Source organism: Chanos chanos, chromosome 9 (genome assembly GCF_902362185.1).
Source record: "Chanos chanos chromosome 9, fChaCha1.1, whole genome shotgun sequence".
Taxonomy (NCBI): Eukaryota; Metazoa; Chordata; class Actinopteri; order Gonorynchiformes; family Chanidae; genus Chanos; species Chanos chanos.
In genome coordinates, this window is record NC_044503.1 from 13,363,613 (window position 1) to 13,385,536 (window position 21,924).

Below are 21,924 nucleotides of genomic sequence, written 5' to 3' on the forward strand. Positions count from 1 at the left end.
ACATTTTTCTCTCAGTGGCTAAATAAAAAGAAAAATGAAAAACAACAGGATTTCATACCTGAAGTAATTTGAAAAATGATTTTACCATACTGAGGCTAACATTAATTGTATTTACTTTTGAAAACTGTATTTAGCTATTCCGTGTACAGCGCAAATGGCCAAAGATAAAATTAGCATATCCTTTTTGGCATGGTCTGTCTCAGTAGCAAAAAATGCCCCCCTTTGATTTGTCACATTTAAAGGACGTTTAACCGCATAACAAAGGCTCCAAGGCTTAAGACAAAAATATCCATGGTTGTTCTTCTTAAGCTCTCTATTACCAATGGAATGGGCCGGCAAAGAACTTCTAATCAACCTCTTTAATCTTAAATATCTTTTCTTCTATTAAAAATAAATCCAATTTATAAAAGAGGTAACTTGCCAAAGGTCTCTTCCATGGTTACAGTCACTTACGAGTCCCCACAAAATGCTAAGCCTAAGCCTGGAGCCTAGTTTGTGGGTTTTGGTTTCCTTGGCAACAAACTCAGGCTTTGGACTCTCACGATGTCACCTTACAAAGCCTTATTTTTAAAGTGCCATAAGAGTTACTCGGTACTTCATACTGTCATGGTCTACACAGTGGTCGTGGCTTCAGTGTCCTCAGCGGGCTTGGAGCTAGGCGGGACGGGGATGGGACGCCTCTTACGCTTCACCACTCGACCGCTACGACCATTCAGGATGCCTTCAGCCACCCCCTCCATGTCCTCCATGCTAATGTTCATCGCCTCCGCCATTTCCATCTTAGTCACGGACACAAATGAACGATCATCGGCCAGAGATTCCAGACCACCTCTTCTCAGTGCCTAAAGACAAAGAAAAAAGAGCGCACAAAATAGAGGGAAAGTGATAGTGGTCATTTAAACATGACTGTCATTAAGTTCCATGCACACAAGAACTACCAATATGAGCCTGTGCTTCAGTTCATGTTAACGGTGCTGTATACTTCATAATTCTAGCAAAAGAGTGAATTTAAATCCAACCCACCAAAAATAAGATTGACAAGCATCTTTTTCGTTTCTACTGAAGTACACTTGTGCTAAGTAAAGTAACACACATCACATTTAATGAATGTGAGTGTAAACTGATGGTGTGGAATTGCTGTGATGACAAATGTAGGCTGGTATCCGGTTACCTGTTGGATAAGTTGGTCCGCGGCTGGGGAAGGACTTGGTGCTGCAGCCGCAGAAGAAACATGGGGTTCGGGCCCACTGTACGAGGGGTCGTAAGGGAACTACAGTCAAGAAAGAGCAAACAGAGAACGATGTATTAATTAAAAAATGCATAATTATTGAACTGTCAAAGAGAAAAAAGTTGGGGGGGGGGGGTGGCGGCTATTTCCGTACCCACTGAATCTCCTTTTTGTAAATGCAGTATAAATTTGCGGCATGTTTAATGCAGATCTTTTAGAATAACTGTGGAGTTGTAGGCAACAGCTCATGACGCCAAGTTTTCCTGTTTTGCTCTTGAATGCGTGTAGTTAACAAAATTGTGTTTGATAACTTAAAACTGGAATACACCATTTAAAACCATCCTGCCTCTCTTAGCCTTACCTGTGTTATATCTGTCCTCACTGTAAAATCTGATGGGCGTCTGTTATCAGTGTCTCCCATGGTTGAGTTTTGTGAGAATGTAGATGAGTTTTCTACAAAGAACAAAAAAACGGAGGTCAGGACACAACGCTGGTGTTTACAAGGGAAGCACACAAGCCCTAAATATGTGCCATATGTGCTTATAATTAGCTTTGAAAATTTTTCATTCTCACCTCTAAAGAACAAGCAATAAGATATAGATTTTGAATTCCAGCAATATGACACAAATGTAGAAACCACTCTGGAGGGTTCATTTTGCCATGATTGTAAAAATGAGAAATTATTCTTTTGTAAAATAGACTGACCATGTCGACAGTGTTCCAAATCTTCGCAAGAATGATCTCTTGTTCCCACATCAGACAGGGATTCTCTCTCATATGCAAACCTACAAAAAATATTGACAACATGGAATCACATGATAGTTTTTATTATTAATATACCTTATAACAAATTTTGGTGGATAATGCTCCTCCTACTTTCATTGCGACAGCTCCACTTGTTCAGTAGAGCATGCAGTTCAAGAATCAAAAAACAAAAAAAAAAGTAGCTTAGTTAAGATTAGACCCTCTATGATTCTGATGTACTCACTCCTCAGCAAAGTTAGCATTGTTGTTGGTATTGGTTCTGGTTGGGGTCGTGGGGAAGAACTCAGTGTTGTGTAAGAAGACCGAGTCCGGCGGGGATTCCACATCCTCTGGGCGACTCTCAGACAACTGCAGTGGACGATGGCTTGTCACCTGCGCCGACAGGGGGCTACTGGGCTCAGAAGAGAATGGATCCACGTGGTTTCCAAACAGACCTCCTGTTCGCTACACGTTGCAGAAAAAGCAGGGTTGTAAAACAATATCAGCAAACCGCCACTGACCATGAACTTGTTTTTTAAGGGTCTATGAGATCCCATTAATTATGGTGATCAATCCCGGTCAGGTATGACCCCTCACCCTGTAGATGCCCTCCTCTCCTGCCTCCATGGCTCGCTCCATCTCGTCCTCAGCAATCAGATCTCCAGAGATGGCTCTTTGGAGCTCAGGAGCAGCCTCCTCTTCAATGGTACGCAGTCCTGCCTACAGAAAAGGAGCAACAGGGAAAAACACCATTCTAAACAAGAGAACAGTATGATGCATGATGAAGCACACCCCGAACGGAAAGCAGAGAGGAAGAGGAGAAAAATTAGAAAGGTTGAGTGGAGAAAGATAAAAAAAACACTATTTTGAGGGAGCACAGAGGAATTTTTGTGAGAATTTTGTCCTATGCAAGCTGAAGAATATGATGCATAACATCAAAGAAAATTTACCTGGATCTCTGCCGCACTCTTTTTGGTCGGGCGATATCCATAGTACTCTTCTTGACGCTTCATGAATTTCCGGAAGTATTCCTGGATCAGGAAGGTGGCGTAGAATTTTCCCACAGTCACCTCATCATCTAAAAGCGCATCACCGTTTCAATTCATTACAAGCTCAGTGGTATACATTAACTGCGTGTTTTCTAAAAGCTGCAACAGTCCAATCAATGTTTGAAAATGAACCGAAAGACGAGTTGTTTACCTCCAATTGGTGGGATGACCTGGTCTAATAGTTTCATGCTGGTCCTTTTCCAAATCTTCTTAATGATGGCTCTCAGCTCCTCATTAGCCTGCTCAAAGTTGCCTACCAGAGGAAAGACAGGTAACGTAAGCTTAGTATTTCACATTACGTCAAACTTCGCCACCTGTATGTATACGTACCCTCAGTTTTAATCTTCAGAGCTGTTCTAACCAATGCAAACAACGTGGCATTGAAGGTGACAGTTCCATCACTGTTCAATGGCATGTTCATGGATATAAGCCTCTGGAGAGAGAGGGGAACACAGAAAATCAATAAAAACAAACCAATCAAGACATCCAATTTGTCATCATTTGCCACGGAACAAGTGGACCAAGCTGTGGGAATGGCTAACTGTGATTAAGTGCATCAGTCAAACACACATTTTGTAATGTTTGCAACACAGATATTCTCTCTGATGTACCTTGCATGCTGAACGGTGAGGACAGAATTTGCCGAAGCCAAGCGGTGGTTGAATCCTTCGTAATAGTGTAACCACATCCAGATGTTTAATTCGACCGCTGTGAGACCAAAGAGAAAACCATGCTTTAGAAAGATATCTACGGAGACTGTATTAGATGTTGCAGAAGCAAAAATGAATTCATACTAAAAACTAAGAGAGCACTCCTCTTAGATATTTGACTCACGTGGCGTCAGGGTCATACTCTGCCCAAATCCTCTTAAACTCATCCAGATGATGAGGGCCAAGGATTGACCAATCTCGGGTGAGGTAGTCAAAGTTGTCCATAATGACAGCTACAAATAAATTAATGATCTGGGTGGGAAGAGAGCTTGATAAGTAATAATCCATGATGAGGTCATAATAGTTTATATTTTGTATAAATGGCAACTTTTATTCTTATGGCATTTTATCATTTGTCTAATTGAAACGGAAGTTCAAGGCAAATTCATGGTGACTCAGTTATGTGTCCAGCTGTGTATCTGCTCACCAAAAAGGCACACAACATATAGAAGCTCAGGAAGTAGAAGATAGCAAAACTGGTGCCACAGGTGTACTCCTCGCCTGGGTTGTAATCAGATTTGGGGTCGCAGAGTTTCCCATACATGCATGCCAGCATAATCTCATGCCAGGCCTCCCCTGTAGCACACCTGTACATCCAATCAAAAGCAACCAGCTTCAGAACAGCACTCAGGACTATGGTGCCAACACTCAGCTCTGTCTGAGACATGGTGCGTAGTTATGGCAATAGAAATTCATACACACAGAATGGAACTCACCGGAACAGCAGCAGGACAGCTTGAGGGAATGTCTGGAAGTTGTTGTTGCGATTGATTTCTGTACCGTCCACCAGGGCTATCTTACCAAAGACCTGGGAAGACAGGAAGACATCCAGTATAAGTCTATGTGTGAGTCTAACACTGGTATGGCCGAGCTTGGATACTCACCTGCATCCCGATAACGGCGTAAATGAAGAAGAGCATAACGATGAGTAGAGCCACGTGGGGCAGAGCCTACAGATAAAAACAGAAATAGAACATGAATCTCCAGAAATGAGAAAGAAATCATTAATAACCTCAATATGGGCCATAAGCGGTTTAAATTGTTTTATTCCTCTAACCTCCTTTATAGTGAAACAATAATTTAACACAAGCTATGAATTGTCCATTTTGTCCTGACTAGTTAGCCATTTTATCTGGTGCCTAACTTGCTCTAACTGACCTGAAAAGACTTAATGAAGGTCCACAGTAGGTTGCGAATGCCCTCCGATCGATTCAGCAGTTTGATCAGACGCATGACACGGAACAGTCGGAAAAACGTGATGGACACTTGAGCATTTTCTTCAGCCTTTGGAGAAATTATATTTTGGCATGAGATTAGCATGTTACCGGTCCTTTCAGAAACAGCAACAATACAACAATTATAGATGTATTTGATATGGAGAAACATCAGCAGTACCGCTTTCAAAAAAAGTTGATTCACCAAAAAAAGGTATACTTATTATGTGTAAAGGAGACTTAATCAGACTTACTGCAATAGCTTGCATGGGGTTGGTTTCCTGAAAAGATATAGCAGATATAAAATATTAGACAATTAGGCCATTCCATCTCATCCATATGTGGTTTAGATACGATTTTCCTGTATTATCTCCAAATTCCTTGTTGATTCTGTGTAAATCTACTGGTTATTCTGTCATATTTGGCAGAGCACACATAATTTGTTCTTTCTAATATGCAAAGAAAGGCTTAAGGGTCAAGGGCTCATTCCAAACTTTAGTTAGAATGCATTTAAGCTGCAGCATAACAAAACAACTTCCGGTTTAGAAGTTTAAATCCAGATATATTTGTATGGTTGACCAACTGTCAGAAAAAAAAGGGTTAAAGAGTATTGAATCACTTAGTGCAACAGTAACAATAGCAAAACCAGGACCTGAATCATGGTGGATGCACTTCTGCATTGGTACACCAATCAGGAACCCCAAAATACAGCAAAGGGACTTTAAAAACCATAGAAGGTTTAATCATCGCATCTACCTTACACATCCATCCAAAAAAAACAAGCAATATGACCCGAATCATCAAACTACCATGACTTTTGTTTACAAAAACCATCAGCTGGAATACTACCTGTTCCAGTTTTGCTATGTTATAATATGTTTTACAAGCACTAACCTCTTTCATTATTTTGACGCATCTATTCAGTGTCCTTGCTTGGGGTCATGAGATAAAAAGAGCAAAACACACAAAACAGTGGTATTAATGTCCACACAGCAAGACTCATGCAATGCAGAGATATTTACAGCACAGCCGTGAAGGCAGTACAGTCCCCCACTGGCGGCCAGGGCATTCTGAGGGAAAGAGAGGATGAAATGAAAGAGAAATGAGTGTAAGAGGTGAGTGGAAAAAGCAGTGAAAAGAAAGCAATGGAAAAAGACATGGAGGATGATGGGATGGTGGCAACCAACTGCAGTGGAAGAAGAAATGACAAAGCTGATCTACATATGGCTGAGAGATTAAGACAGTTTGAGGAGAAAAGCTGGATTTCTCCTTGGGTGATAAAAACAAAAGAAAACAAAAAAGCAAAAACTTTGGAGAACCCATTCTGTGAAGTGGTGCTCTAGATTAAGAAGTGTGTGAAATATGAATCTCCGTGAATGACATGAAATGCTAAGCAACTATAGTATTCTCACAACCACAGACAGAGAACATTACAAAGGTGCCCCCCCCCAACACACCCATTTGGAAAGGATGCAGTGTGACAACCAGTGCTTGGTGAATTCAGTCATTCAGTGACAATGGAGATTAGTTTGAAGTTGGTGCCATTGGTTTTTGCTTGTAACCATTACTGACCCTGTCCTTTGAGCTAGGGTTGATATTGATTGGTTGCTGCTCTTTCTGGATAGTATATCTCTGAGTGTAGGTTTTGAATGAAAACAGTTCTTTATTATCAAATGGAAATCACTGGGTTCATCAACAGTCCATGGTAAAAGGCAATAAGAGAAGTTTAATTTGATCAGATGTGTACTCACATCCACTTCACTCAAGACCACGTCAACGATGCTCCCAACCACAATGAGGAAGTCAAACACATTCCAGGGATCACCAAAGTAGCCCTGTTTAAATAGTGAAAAGGAAACAAAGATATAAAGCAGTGACACTCAACATGTATAAAGCCTTCCCGAGAAATCCTTAAGTTGCTGAGAAGTTGGGGAATCAAATTCTGTGACATGAGCTCTCGCTTAATCAGAGTCCTTGTCGTGGTGTTACCTTGGCTTTGAAGGCAATCAGTTTGACGATCATCTCCAATGTGAAGAGCACAGTGAAGATCACGTTAAGGGTGTCCGACAGCTTCGTCACGTGATCTGACTGGTTACAGTGCTGAATAGTTGGCAGAGAAGAGTGGCTTGTTTCAACAAATCTGCATTAACCAGAACTACAAAGAGACTGAAAGTACCTCAAATTTCCTCAATTGGCACCAATTCACACATTAAAGTGTCTTAGAGTTTGAAAAATCTAAACTAGTATCACAAAATATTTTGTCAAGTTTCCAGGAGCTCCAAGCTACACTAAAGAAAACATGAAATGATCTTATATGAAGATGAAAAACACGTGGGTTATGATTTTGAATTCCACAAAGTGACTGGCTTTCATAGAAGAGATGGTACTGTGTGTGTGTGTATGTGTGTGTGTGTGTGTGTGTTTGTGTGTGTGTGTGTGTGTGTGTGTGTGTGTGTGTGTGTGTGTGTGTGTGTGCGTGTACCTGCATTGCTAAACACAGCGTGTTCAGCATGATGAGAAAGAACATGAGGTACTCAAAGTAGCTGGAAGTGACAATATACCACACATTGTACTGATGCTTGTTCTTTGGGATGTAACATCTAAGAGGCCGGGCTTTCAGAGCATACTGCACACACTGGCGCTATACAGACAGAAGAGTAAGAAAATAATGAGTACAGATCACAGTGATGCCAGGTAGAAATGAGAGGGGCATGAGGATCATAATCAGACATTTACAGCTATTCTAAGCTTGGATCATATGATAGACTTAATTTTATGTTCCACTCTCCTTTTAACGTTCCACTCTCATGCCTGTTAAATGCTATCAGACTAAAATTATCCAGCACTTGACTGAGCAGTTAGAGAGAACAGGTGCATTTTAATGTCATATTTAATGCAAATGTAATGTCAAATGTATGGTAGTGCCATGAGAGCATTATGGCAGAGCATTTGAATAACTGTTTACCACACAGTCAGTGCGGCTTACCTGGTTTTTGTCAAGCTCACAGTTCTTGTATTCCTGCTCTCCCTGCTCCCGGAAGGTGACAATGACAAAGCCAACGAAGATGTTCATCATGAAGAAGGCGATGAGGATGATGTAGACAATGAAGAAGATGGAGATGTCTACACGGTTGTTATAAACAGGGCCCATGTCCTCTCTGTCAGAGTCTATTGCTTTATAAAGTAATCTGTGTGTGTGTGTATGTGTGTGTGTAAGAGAGAGAGAGAGAGAGAGAGAATTCAATCACTATGCAACTGTAACTGTTTGCAATGTACATCTGTGTCCCATTATGATACATTATTGTTCAAAAAGGTAAGGTATAATGTCTGCTAGATGATGAATGACAGCTAGGTGTAGACATCCTAAAGCCTCCACCACACTCACTCTGGCCAGCCCTCAAATGTGGAAACGGTGAAGAGAGCCAGCATTCCATTAAACACGTTGTCAAAGTTAAAGTCACTGTTGACCCATTCACGCTGCTGAATCTGAGTGTCATGTAGAGCATTCTCCACCCGCTTGACAAAAGTGCCTCTGAGAGAAACATACACACATCAACGTGAGTAAAACACAAGAGAGCAAAAACGGAGAAAAGAGAGTTTAAACATCTAATTTTCATATAATTATAATACTTTACTTTTTTATATGTACTGATATATGTTTCAAAAAAGTAAAAAGTAAAGTATTTGTATATATATATATATATATATAGACACACACACACACACACAAACAGTTGGCCCTCTGTATCCGCGGGTTCCACCTTCACGGATTCAACCAATCGGGGATCAAAAATATTCAGGAAAAAAAAAATTGAAGTGATGTGTAGGCACATACTTTAAAATTACAAATTGATTTAATCAAATTAATTATATTTTCTTTATTTATAATTATATTTCCTATATGTACGTTCTTTGATGCGTAAATATTTAGAATATTCTGTGTTTCATTCCATGTATTTCTCTTTCAGGTCATTAAATGAAAGGAATCTGTAAGTGTTGAGAGAAAAAAAATATTACGTTGTTGCTGACGTGTACTATGTAGTTGGGCCTGTGATGGTCGCATCTGTACTGAACATGTACAGACTTTTTTATCTTGTCATTATTCCCTAAACCAGTGGTTCTCAATCCTGCTCCTGGAGGACCCTAGCTCTGCACGTTTTCCATCTTTCCCTGCTCTACCTACTAGGCTGAACTCATCAGTGGCACTTTTGACTGGCTGAGCACACCTGATTTGATCAACAGCATGTTAATCACACTAATCAGGTATATTCGGAGCAAGGATAGATAGAAGATATGCAGAGCAGGGGTCCCCCAGGAGCAAGATTGGGAAACACTGCCCCAAACAATACAGTATAACAACTATTTACATATCATTTACATTGTATTAGGTATTATGAGTAATCTAGAGATGATTTAAATATATAGGAGGATAAGTGTAGGTTACATGCAAATCCTAGGCCATTTTATATAAGGGATTTGAGCATCTGCGCATTTTGGTATTCGCAGGGGGTCCTGGAACTAATCCCTCACGGATAATGAGGGCCAACTGCATATATATATATATATATATATATATATATATATATAGACAGGAGGGTAAATGTTACTTACTGACATTCCATCTCTGTTAATTTTAAGGGATCAGTACAAGAGTAGAACTTGCCCTTTAAGAGAAGAATAGCAAATTTCAGCATCATACCTATAACAGATCAAACCAGTGTAACAGGAACGTACACAGACAAGCTAACTCAACATCTTACCTTGAAAAGCTGAACTCCTATGCAGGCGAACATGAAGTCCAGGAGCATAGTGACCAAAACTATATTTCCTATTGTTTTGATGGCCACAAACACACACTGCACCACATGCTGCACAGGGGGAAAACAAAACAGTACAAGTAAATATACCATCTACTAAAACATCTTTCCCAGAACATGAGTGATACACAGAATAGAACTAGTTTCATGTGCCATGGAATGAATACAATCGATAAATGAGAGATTCATTGAAACCTCATCGTTTTATGCTCTGCACACGGCCCAGCTTGGTTAGTAACATCAGATATGTTCAGGTTAAGCCTAAGACTGAAACATATGAAACAGACTGCAGAGGTGAGAGAAAGTTAACACACCTTAAGTCCTTTGGCTCTGTTAATGGCCCTTAGTGGTCTCAACACCCTCAAAACCCTGAGAATCTTAACCACAGAGATGGCACTGGATCTGCACAGGAGACAAACAGATATTCATCACCATGCCTCAGTGAACGACTTCATCATCTTTATGAGTCACTCTTTACTGTGATCTAAATATATGTTAATCTGTGGGGAATCACTATGCTATTCTACAACAGCACTTGGACTGGTTCATCAGTAAAGTCATCAGATATATTCCAACTCACTCCATTCCCATAGAAAGGAGGGAAACACCAACAACGATGAGATCGAGGATGTTGAAGGAGTTTCTGCAGAAGGAACCTTTGTGCAGAAATGCACCATACACAGTCATCTAAAAAAACAATTCAAAAGGGAAATGATTTCTTAAAACTAAAGAAAGGGCTTGCAGCATGAACAGACATGCTAAGAAAATTAAATAAACGAGAAACTTGTGTTGTACCTTGAGCACAATTTCAATGGTAAAAACTGTAGTGAAAACAATATCAGCGTACGCCAGGATCTGTCGGAACATTGGAGAAGTGCAGAATGTAAGTTTATTTCTCTGAAACTGGTAGTATTAAGCACTGTCCTGCTTTTGTAGAGACGCACAACTTGTTACCTTGTTCCTGAAAGATTTAGGGTCAATGGGGTCCTCCGCAGCGAGGGAGATACTGCTAAGCAGGATGAAGAGCAGGATGAAGTTGGTGAACGTGGTGGCGTTGATGATCCGATGGCAAATCTTGCGGAACCTTCCGTACAAGCACACAGATTACTCGGTGTAAATGGTGACACCACAAATCAGTCACAACAAGACTCAGTATCAGTCATGTTAGTGTTTCTGTTTCTCCTGCTGTGTTGCAAGTGACCCACTTGTTCTGTGGTCCAAAGATAAAGAAGGAGCTAGCCTCTGGCATGGGCACAGCCTTTTCTTTGAGCTGCAAGTCAGCCATGGGTCTGGGCCTTGCACTCGGAGGTATCTCTGGCTCTTCTTCCTCATCATCACCTTCACCAGGATGAGAAGCAGAAATCCCACACAAAAATCAGAATTCGGCACACTGATTCTCATTAGAACAGGATGTAATCAAAAGTCCTATCCACATCATCATTACATATTCGTGAAGTTCATGCTTAGAAACAAATAATAAATTCTATTAAAAAATATCTTTTTTGTCTGAATGAAAAATAGGAACCCCTGAAAGACTTTTGCACATGTCCGTTAAACTGAGTGACCCCGAGGATACCTAAAATGAGCATCAAATATTATAAACAAGCTGTGCCATAAATGATCATTGAATTTGCTAAAGGCTAATAATAAAATCTACTTATAGTGGAGTGACTATGTTTATATACCCCATCACTGCCAATTAAATACTTGACCACTGCCAAGTACTTCCTGACTGCCAACCCTTGCTCTGTGGATAGCAAGAGGAAGCTAGACTCCACGTTTTCAAAAATTAGCTTTGGTGTTGGTTTACCTGGAAAGTCTGCAGGTGGGAATGGGTCCTTCACTTCATTCACATTTGATTCAAATTCATCAACCTTGAGCTGGAGAAAAACAACATCACAAAAAAAAGTGAGGTACTGTGAGGAAGGGTGGAAATGGAAAGAATCACATGTTACATTGAAATAAGGACAGTCAAAAAATATTCGACAACGACACACCTCAGATGAAATTACTGTTAAAAACTCATTCAATTTGACAGAGCTCGAGTGTTCTCTAATAAAAGTTTGACATACATCACACGCATTTGTATATCACTGCCCATGTTAAAAAGTCAGTGCTATACTGTTGGGTTTTTCCATTAGTAAAAAAATTCTTAAGCTCCTCTGTGCAGTGAAGTGTGACCCTGTTCCACATATCTATGTGACTGACCTTTGCTGTGGTTGGCATACCCTCTCCTTTAGCTCTTGATTCTGCCAGCTTCTTGGCCAGTGCAGCCCTCTCTTCCTCTGTCCTCTCAGGCAGATTTGCTCTTAGGGAACATATGAAAAAATGTGGGTCACACAGAGTATTTGAAATGCTGGGGTGTGAAGGTGAGGTCATATTGATCTGTTTGTCTCAGTCTGTTCCTTGGGGGGGGGGGGGGGGGGGGGGTTAAAAGACCAAAAGGAACCAATACTGGGGATGTTTACCTCATAAGCTTCCTTCGTGCCTTTTCTTCTGCCTTTTCTTTCTGAGCCGAGGTCAAACTTTCTGCTTCAGTAAGGTTGTCCACAGCAATGGCCAAGAAGACATTTAGAAGGATATCTGAACACAGCCAGGTCAGGAACAGAACAACTGAGTCTATGCATATACAAGATGGTCTCTATCAGATCACTGAAAGGATACAGTTTCCACAGACGAACAAGATGACAAAGTAGATGCTGACTAGTATCCCAGGGAAGCTTGGCCCTCCATGGGCCATTATTCCATTATACATGATTGTGTTCCAGTCTTCTCCTGTTAGGACCTTGATAACAGTTTATGGTTACTGAATACTGCATTGTGAACCACTTACTGATATGCAGAGGATTATTTTTTCTTAAGAAGTACTGTCCACGGATTAACTCACCTGGAAGACGCTGATGAGGGCTTGTGGAAAGTTGTCAAAGTTGCTGCGTTGCACCTCACGGTCAGGGAAATTAAACTTGCCACCGAACACTTGCATGCCCAGGAGGGAGAAGATGACAATGAAGAGGAACAGGAGGAGGAGGAGGGAGGCGATGGAACGAACAGAGTTCAAAAGGGAGGCCACCAAATTACTGAGAGATGCCCAGTACCTGTAAACCATAGAAGAGACAATGTTCAGTCAAGATGCCAAAATAATACACACAACCTGAAACTATTCTAAGATGGTCTGGACAAAAGCTCTTACTTTGTAACCTTCAGCAAGCGCAAGAGTCGAATACATCTCAGCACAGAGATTCCTAGAGGTGTCATAACATCACATGAAACCAGGATGATCTCCAAGATGCCGACTGTGATGACAAAGCAGTCGAAGCGGTTTAGGATGGACATGAAGTAGGCTGGCAGACCATAGGCGTACATCTTCATGAACATTTCAATAGCAAACAAGATGAGCAGGACCTTAGAGGCGATGTCTGAAACCAAGACAACAAGGAGAAACATTTTATGTGCTGACAAACAGGGGACAGCCCATTTGAACAGAATTTGCAACTAGCACGAGGGAACAGTGATTGAAATTGAACACTTGCAAAAAGTTCTGCGTTTCTTTTGAAAACATTTTTTTTAAATCTGGAAAACAACCTGAATCATATTCTACAAGTTGATGGAGATGGCAAACCTTGTAAATGCGTGAGCCATTCAGGCTGATGATGATGCTCGGAGGCTATGGCCAGAGTGTTGAGGAAGACCGCCAAGATCACAAACCAGTGAAAGGCTCTGGATTTCACCCAAACATGGCATTTCCTACGCATGACTCGGTTCCACCGCCGAGCAAGGCGACTGCAAGCGTAAGCGTGAAAGAGTGACCCCCTGTATGAACCAAAACCTGACACTATGGAAATTTCTGACAGTCTGTTAAAAGCACTGTATTGTGCACTCACAAGTAATAAACCACACGGTTTATGCCTTCCGCATCATACAAGCTGTCTGTCTCTGAGCCACTATCCTTCAGTGGGAGAAGTCCTGACAACAGGGCAAAGAGAAAAACAAAATGAGATTCCATGTTTTGGTGGGACTTTGGATGATTATTCATCCAAGAACAATATGTTCTATTGACAATGAGGAATCTACAAGCTGGATATGTGGATAAAGAAAAAGTACACTGAAATTACCTTGTCCTTCCTGATCCATGGCCAGGACCTCAGCATGAGTAATCCACGCCATATAACCTTTCAGATCTTCATCCAGCTGTTGCCGCTCTCTTAGTTTCTGGAACTCTCCTCTGGAGCGGGCCTTCTCTCTCTCCTTTGTGAATTCACTGCAGAAATAAAGGTAAGAAATTAAAGTGACCATTTCACATGGCACCAACCATTTCAATGACATCCACTTAGCTAATGGATTCAGAATGAGTAGATGTATAGGAAATATCAGGTTGATAAAGACAGTCCAAGGCTTTATCTCCCTCTTATGAGTATTCCATACCCACTCAGAACTCCTAGGACCAGGTTGAGCACAAAGAAGGACCCCAGGAGAATAAGGGTCACAAAGTAGAGCCAAGGCCAGTCATTGCCAATGGCATCATTAACCTGAGGGGTGAGAAATAACAAATATCTGAAATTTCTGCTCATTGCCTTTGTGAAGGTCTGGTTTCAGACTTAAAGCAGCTGGTGTCATAGTTATTTACCCAGTAGAGAACATCAGTCCATCCCTCCATTGTGATACACTGGAAGACAGTGAGCATGGCAAAACCAAAGTTATCGAAATGGGTGATGCCATAGTTAGGTCCAGGCCACCCCCCTCGGCATTCTGTGCCGTTGATGGTGCAACGGCGCCCATGTCCAGCTTGGGCACATGGGGCAGGCATTTCATTTCCCGTTGTTGCATGGATATCTGCAAGACAAAGACATAGACAACTGAAATACGCTGTTTAGATTTGATAAGAATAAAAGAAAACTCATCCGATGACACTGATTCAAATTTTTATTAAGTATTTAAATATGTCATAAATGGGGGGAAAAAATAAAGATTAAACACATATCCTGTCAATCAAATTCTTGGGACCTATCTACCTGTGCCAGTATAGTAACAGGTCTTATGCATCTTGCACTTGAAGAGCTCCAAGCCCATAATAGCATAAATGGTGACCATGAAGAACACCAACAGACCAATGTGTAGAAGTGGAAGCATGGCTTTGAGAACAGAATTCATCACCACCTGCAGGCCTGGAGGAGAACAACAAAACCTCGTTTAATGCCATCACACAAATGCATGTGTTAGTCGTCAATCGGCAGGAATATCATTGGTGAAGAAGTCTTACTGGGCACTCCTGATACAAGACGCAGTGGTCGAAGAACTCTGAAAGCTCTGAGGGCCTTCATATCAAACCCGCCTCCTTTTCCTGCAGGGACTCCACTTATTTTGTTGATGGTGTCCAAGACAACAGTGAAGAGCCTGCGGATAGAGATTAATAACCGGGTTTGCATTGCTGTTGGAACTGCAGAAAGCAGTTTCCACGCTTTCACAGCATGGAAAGTATTAAAAGATAGGACTGGTTTCCTCTGAGGGTGACAAAACAAGATATCTTGATAAAGTTCTATTCAAATGCATTCCTTTTGTTTGAGGAGCCTTGAAAGGTGAGGGCCATTATGGGTCACAGCTTACCCCATGAACACAATGACAAAGTCCAGTATGTTCCAGCAATTCCGTAAATAGGCACCTTCATGGAACAAAAATCCATACGCCACGATCTTTAGAAAGCACTCCAATGTAAAAATGACCAGGAAGATGTACTCCAGACTCTCCTATAAGAGAAGGATTTTATTTGAGTTTATGAGACTTACTTCAAAAAAGGACATAGGAGGCATGGAACTGCCATGTTTTATATACTGATGTAGTCAGCTTTACTGCTTTAACGTGTTCTACATTAGCTCATCTGGACAGTATACAAGTACTGCCTAGATGAGTCAGACAGTGCTGACATAATAAGAAGCATGCTCCTCTACAAAAGAGTCTGTGTTTTAAAGGTTGCACATCGCTAGGACACAAACAGAAGAAAAGTCATTCATTCCCTCATTTAAATGGGTCAATCATATCACATTGTGTTAATTATGAACTGTTGAACTGTGTTATTCTTCTGCATAATGGAACCGCTCACAGGGCTTGGTTACGGGTTTCCCTCTGTTCCTCTCTGTTTTTAACACAGACACTGTTACCATTGGAAAGAGGAGGCAAACAGAGCCATGTATGGCGCCTCTGTGATCGCTGTTTATACGCTAGAGCTGGTCACATTGTGACAGTCACTTACACAGACATGTTTTGAAAAGCTTCCTTGTCATCCTTTTTAATGTGCCTTCAGTAACAACTGTTGCACCGATTTAGTGGTCAGTAATATTTTGATTCAGCTCCTTTTTCATATCCACAAAGTACTTGTAGATTTGAGAAATGCAAACCCACTAGAAATTACAACGAAACAACAAAAGAATGATCCTTTTATCTCAACATTGCCATTTCTGTTTTGTTACAGCTGAAATTAAATATAATTTCTGGGCCTAAGACATGGCAAAGACAGATAAAGTGTCTGACCCTAAAATCTGATAATCAGTCCAACAAAAAAAATGTTTTAATGTCTATAAGAGGTCAATTCGCTGTGCCTTGTTTTCCTTGTGAACACATTTGACTCTACGGAGAAATAATTGACTGACATCTTAATGTAATCCTCTCAAGCAGAAGTTTGTGTTTGATAAGTGACACTGTACCGACCTACTTCTGATGGCGCTGAGGGGTGAGTGGGTGGTTGGGGGGGGGGGGGACATTGAGACCGTTGGCCTGCTCCTATTTCATGACTCGTATCCCTGGAATGGTATACTAAAGCATCGGGGCTGGGTCACAGAGCAGACCAATGCAAAGTAATGGAATAATAATCGTGACATACTTTCAGGTCGTTTAATGACACTCTAGAATACTAGTGGGGATACAAGAGTATGACTGAGTAACTCACTGGATGCCACACTTGACCTAGATAGATCAAATTTTATTTTGTTGAGATTTATCCAAATTTTGATTAAAGTGTAACCTTTTTACAAAGTAATTCCTTTGCATATTTATTATTGAATCCTGTTTTAACATGGTGTAGTCAGTGCTGACCAGAGTCATTCTAATTACATGTAGCAGACATATAACAATATATATGTTTAGTGTTTCAAATTTCTACCCAAAATAAATAGGTCTTACAGCCTTATGACAGCTGAAAATCAGAAATATTGCTCAGAATGTAAATAAAATTGCAATGTTAAGCGTTCTGATGTTAGAGCACTTTCACTTGCACTGAGAATACTCCTGAAATACACAAATAGCACCACAGAGTGTGTCTACACACATAAAACAATCTTGATGTTTTGATGCAAGGCATGGGTTGTTCAAAGGAAGTTTCAGAGAATGGTAATATGTTTTCGAATAGATAAACAAATCATTGCTTTGACTAAATTAAAATGCTTGGTGAGTCAGCTGTGTTTTTTTCCAAAACAGTCATAGAGTGAAAAGGCCTGCATGAGTCCTAACAGGTCTGGCATGACATTAAAAAAGCCTCTAGGGGAGTTTCAGTGTATCTTTAACCCTCACACTCATTTCTGTGGACTGCAGTCCCACTGCAACACCAACACTTGTCTGCAAGTGTTTTCTTCAGCAAAGGTCTAAATATAAGCATCCAATGTCAAACAGTATAACTGAAGAGATCCTCTCTTGCCTCTCTCATCTTTCATATTCATTTCAAAACATATTACTGACTCTCAGACCTAAGAAAGGTGTCAAGAGTCCTCAAAAACAAAGTTGTTATTATGCCAGTTCAACTAAACTGATTCCAAAACTGGCAGTGGTTTATTGTTTCAGTACCACCTGAATGTCAAAGATCAAATACATGTTGGAGGGCAAAAAATAAATTCAAGCACACACATATGACACTTCACATTACCTGGCCAAAAACCAAAACAGCCAGAATCAATAAACTGGAGGATCAAATGTGAAAAGAATTTACAGTTCAGGCAATCCTGAAGTCAAATTTTGAAAAATGGATTGCAATGGATTGCAAAAGAACAAGGGAGAGATATTTGTGTCAGAGCATTTTAGGATAACAGCGCCTAAAAGACTGAAAAATCAAACTTGAATGAAAGAATAATTCCATTTTGCGTTTCTTCTAAGCCCCCAGATTTCACACATCAGCGCCAAACTAACAGGGTATACCGTAACGACATTTTGCTTTATAGTCGGAGCGAGACCTGGTCAGCGGAGTTTTACTTAGCAACCAGGAGACAGGCTGGCATGGATATAGTTACAATGTTTAGAATGACTATCTTACGGGACTAATAAATTACTATTAAAACATGACACACATTCAACTCTGGATGGAAAGAGCATGTGCCAAGCTAGTGAGTTACGTACAAAAACACCTGTCTTCAACTTTATTTTTAAATTACAAGCAGATGATTTGCCTGATTATCTCCAGCTGAATTTAGATTTAGATGTTTATAAAACTCTGTTCGCCCATTGTCACGTATTCATGCTTATGGTAAATTTTAATCATGTTATATCAGTAGGTGGTCAAGAGATTTACCAAGTCCCAATGAAAAATGTTGCAATCACACAAACCAAACTATGAAAATCATTATGTATTATTTCTAAAACATAGACTTCCTAACAAACATATGAGGATAACTCTCAATTGAGCAGCAAACAAGCGTTGTTCATCCCTCGGGAAAAGTTTGCAGTGTGAAAACAATAGCTTCGTGAAACATGTTTTGGGAAATCTTGCAGCTCTAAACCTCATACAAATGACACGGTAATGGTGAGTGAGGGCTACAGGCTTGTTTTTGGGTGAACAGAGGTGGATCTCACCAGACTTGTGTTGGTGTGGTTGGTATCGTCCTCTGGCATGGGCAGAAACACGGCCAGGGCTACGCAGTTGGCGAAGATGGTGAGCAGAATGATGATCTCAAACGGCCTGGAGGTGTTTGCTCAGGAGAATCAGTGGACCATCACATGGGCAACCCCCACGCAACAAATAATACACTATGAAAATTCTAACAACTAGAGTGTGCTAATCCAGAGAACAGGCATTGAAAAGAAGGCACATGAACTGATGTTCTCTGTGTGACAGTTTGGTTTGAGGAGATGATCTAATTTTAAACAATTTAAGACAAAAACACAAAAAAATTACTGTTCTTTCAGTGTTGTAATCTCATTTGAAACGCTTCAAGTTAACTTCCAATTATATTAGAAAATTAATTTTGATAGTGTTATTGGAGTCCTTGTAAAATCAGCTCATGGACTTCTTACGTTTTGAAATGACTCAATTTAAAGATCTAGAGCTATGCTTTGTTTTTCTCTGTGAAGTAGAGAACTTGAACTTTGAATCTTTCAACATTTCTGCAGACCTGGAGGCCGTGTAGTAGCCTAACTTAGTCAGCAACGTTTAAAGCACACAACGTATACCACTAACTGACACGACCCCCATGAAAGACCATCCCTTACACATCAATCTTCCACACCAGCCCATACTGTATGTGTAATTCTGCCTGGTCTCCCACTCTCTCATGTATACATGCACTTCAACCAGCAGGTGACAGTGTGCCAGAATTCCCCTGCCAGCTCAGCATCACGTCTGTCACTGATGACACCAGACAGCTGCATGGACCCAGAATACTATCAAACCATTTAAATACACTTATTTAAAAAAGACTCCACAGTTATACACGCTGCATCAGCATCAAATCAAACCCATCAGACGTTCACCTTACATGGGAATCTTCTCTACTTCTTGAGAGTTCTGTTAGTGATTTTTTTTTTTGTATTAACTTCATAATTAAAATAGTCGAGTGTTAAGATATTGCAGTTTTGTAAGAACATGATTATGCAGAAATTGATGCAGTTTTTTTTTTTTTTTAAATGTCTGTTCCACTGTTGCATAAATATGGAGAGCTTTGGGAGTTTTTACTATAAGTTAGTTCCTTACACTTTTAAAGTAATGTTTCCATTTAAATAGTAATAAGAAAAGCAGATTTAAAAACAATTGCAGCTAACACGCCACTAAAACAACTAACTGCTGTACATTTATACCCAAATTTCTTTTGTTACGCCTAAAATAATTCTAAAATCTGAGCTAAGATGTGTTTCTTTAATTTTATGCTCAAAACTGTAAATTCATTGACTTAATATCTTGAATCATGTAAACAATTTAATATTAAGTGAAGCTAAATACATACATGAGGGTAAACATAGTGTAGTCAATTATGTAAATATCAAGGCAGCTTTCTCTGTGCCTAAAGTAAAATGTCAACCAATCCGGTCAATTAGCACTGAATTAAATGGCCTTATCAATCATTTTTAGCCAGCAGCCCTAAATAGTGCAGGGTTAGGCTTTGGATCAGCACCCTAGCCAGTGAAAAGACAGATGCTAAATGCTTCAAATTGACTGTGGGTGGGTTTCTGCATAACAAAAGCTTAACGCCTTGGCCTATTTGCCTGTTAAAGATTCAACACCTAACTCATCACTGAGCTAGGAGACAAAACAAAAAACAATTCTCTTGCTGTTCTCGTGATCTTCTGTAAACATCAGACACGGATCCTGACTGGGGAATGAATTAAACTATCTGTGACAAAAAGTCGGTGTAAACAAAACCAGTTGCTCTACACATGTTCTTTTTCTGGCATACTACACATGTATCCAAACTAAACCAGTTCTCTGGAGACAGGTTTGCGAGAACAGTACGTACACCACTGTGCATAGTCATACTCCAAAAGCTAATCCCATCCAAACTGACAATGCGGTAAAAACACAATTCAGCCACTCAAAACATCTAGGTGTGTTTGAGATTTTGAAGGATACTTCCATTCTACAATGTTGATACAAGCCTTCCTGAAGGGGTTCTTCAGAGTGAAGAACAAGAGGGAACGAGCAGGGCGCGGGTTCCCACCGGTGGCCTGCAGTTTCTTCAGTTTCTCTCGCTGCTTCCTCTTCAGCTCATCCTCATTCATGATAAAGGAGGTCAGAGCTGGAACATTGTTGGTCTCCATGTTGAGCCACCACGCTCCAAAAAAACAAAGCTCTCAATCCCAGTCAAATCACGGCAAACGTCTTCTTTTCTTTCCCCCCCTTCAGCAGAATTATTCCACAAACAATGGATTCCCTCCAGGTCCAGTAGCTGTTGGCTCCTCTGATGCCCTGGGCAGATCTTCAGTGAGATCAAGCACCTCCACCACCCTCACACTAACCTCCCCTGAATCTCCCTCTCTGTCTGAGCACTGCCTACCTCCTTAGACCTAGCCTCTGCTGGAAAACCACACCGGGCGAGGAGAAATTAGAGGAGCATAAAGCTGTTGGGTGCAGTTGGCCCCATATGAGGTTTAAATATAGCCAAGCAGTGAGTGTCCATGCTTGGGGTTGGGGAAAGGGGATAGAGGAGGGAGGGTGGGGTGAGGTTAGTTTTGTAGCAGGGTGGAGCAGGAGCAAAGAGCACAAGGAAAGGAAGCCAGGTCAGGGGGGTCCTGAGGAAGCAGAAAAAAGACACGGTAGAAAAAGCGCAGCTGTCGCAGTGAAGTTACTGTCCTCGTCCATGTAGATGAAGAAAAGAATAGAGAAGGAAAGAATATGGGAAACAACGAGAGAGAGAGAGAGAGGGAGCAGAGCGGAGGAGAGGAGAGTAAATGTTCCAGCCCTCTCTGCATAAGCTGATTTGTTATGCAGGGTGACACTGTGCAGGCAGTGGGGAAGAATGTTTACAGAGTCTGTGTGGTTGGAGAATCAGTTGTGGTGGGTGGCCAGAGATGAGGAGATGCAAGGACAAGCACATAACTGTAGTAGTTCAGATCATTTTCGCATGACATAATCCATGTAGGAATACACTGGGAAGTACCACAAGGTTTTAAATGTATGTTCCTATAATGTAAATGTATCTTTTAATTCTAGCCATTTCTAACAGACAAAAAAAAAATCAACACATACCTTTGATTAAGTGGTTTCTTCCATTCAAAACAAAAAGCACTAAATTTAAAAAACACAAATAAGTGTATAGATGTAAGGCAGGGGAAAAATCTCTTTTTAAGATGTCTACAACAACTATTTATTTTTCTGTTTTCAACAATTTATGAGAATACATTGATGATGTAAGTGCAGTATCCTAAGAGCAAGCATATATTTTATTTCATTCCAACATTAACATAACAATAAATATC

The 21,924-nt window shown here is 40.6% G+C and overlaps 1 protein-coding gene across 1 annotated transcript; it reads right to left on the minus strand.

Annotated features, from left to right (window-relative positions):
- Positions 1 to 611: 611 nt before the first annotated feature.
- Positions 612 to 20,766, minus strand: cacna1sb (calcium channel, voltage-dependent, L type, alpha 1S subunit, b). The gene is given in 45 exon segments (XM_030783967.1): positions 612 to 842; positions 1,172 to 1,270; positions 1,590 to 1,681; positions 1,943 to 2,026; positions 2,218 to 2,437; positions 2,570 to 2,692; positions 2,923 to 3,050; positions 3,173 to 3,274; positions 3,352 to 3,454; positions 3,633 to 3,729; positions 3,856 to 3,983; positions 4,159 to 4,318; positions 4,448 to 4,539; positions 4,616 to 4,681; positions 4,890 to 5,015; positions 5,200 to 5,226; positions 5,968 to 6,015; positions 6,697 to 6,780; positions 6,935 to 7,045; positions 7,428 to 7,586; positions 7,932 to 8,133; positions 8,331 to 8,477; positions 9,557 to 9,609; positions 9,706 to 9,813; positions 10,077 to 10,164; positions 10,343 to 10,449; positions 10,558 to 10,617; positions 10,717 to 10,846; positions 10,968 to 11,100; positions 11,573 to 11,642; positions 11,971 to 12,070; positions 12,231 to 12,345; positions 12,427 to 12,547; positions 12,650 to 12,857; positions 12,953 to 13,178; positions 13,382 to 13,542; positions 13,644 to 13,725; positions 13,875 to 14,020; positions 14,185 to 14,288; positions 14,387 to 14,592; positions 14,772 to 14,924; positions 15,020 to 15,153; positions 15,364 to 15,503; positions 18,589 to 18,694; positions 20,579 to 20,766. Coding segments are annotated over 45 exon segments (5,568 nt in total).
- Positions 20,767 to 21,924: the final 1,158 nt, after the last annotated feature.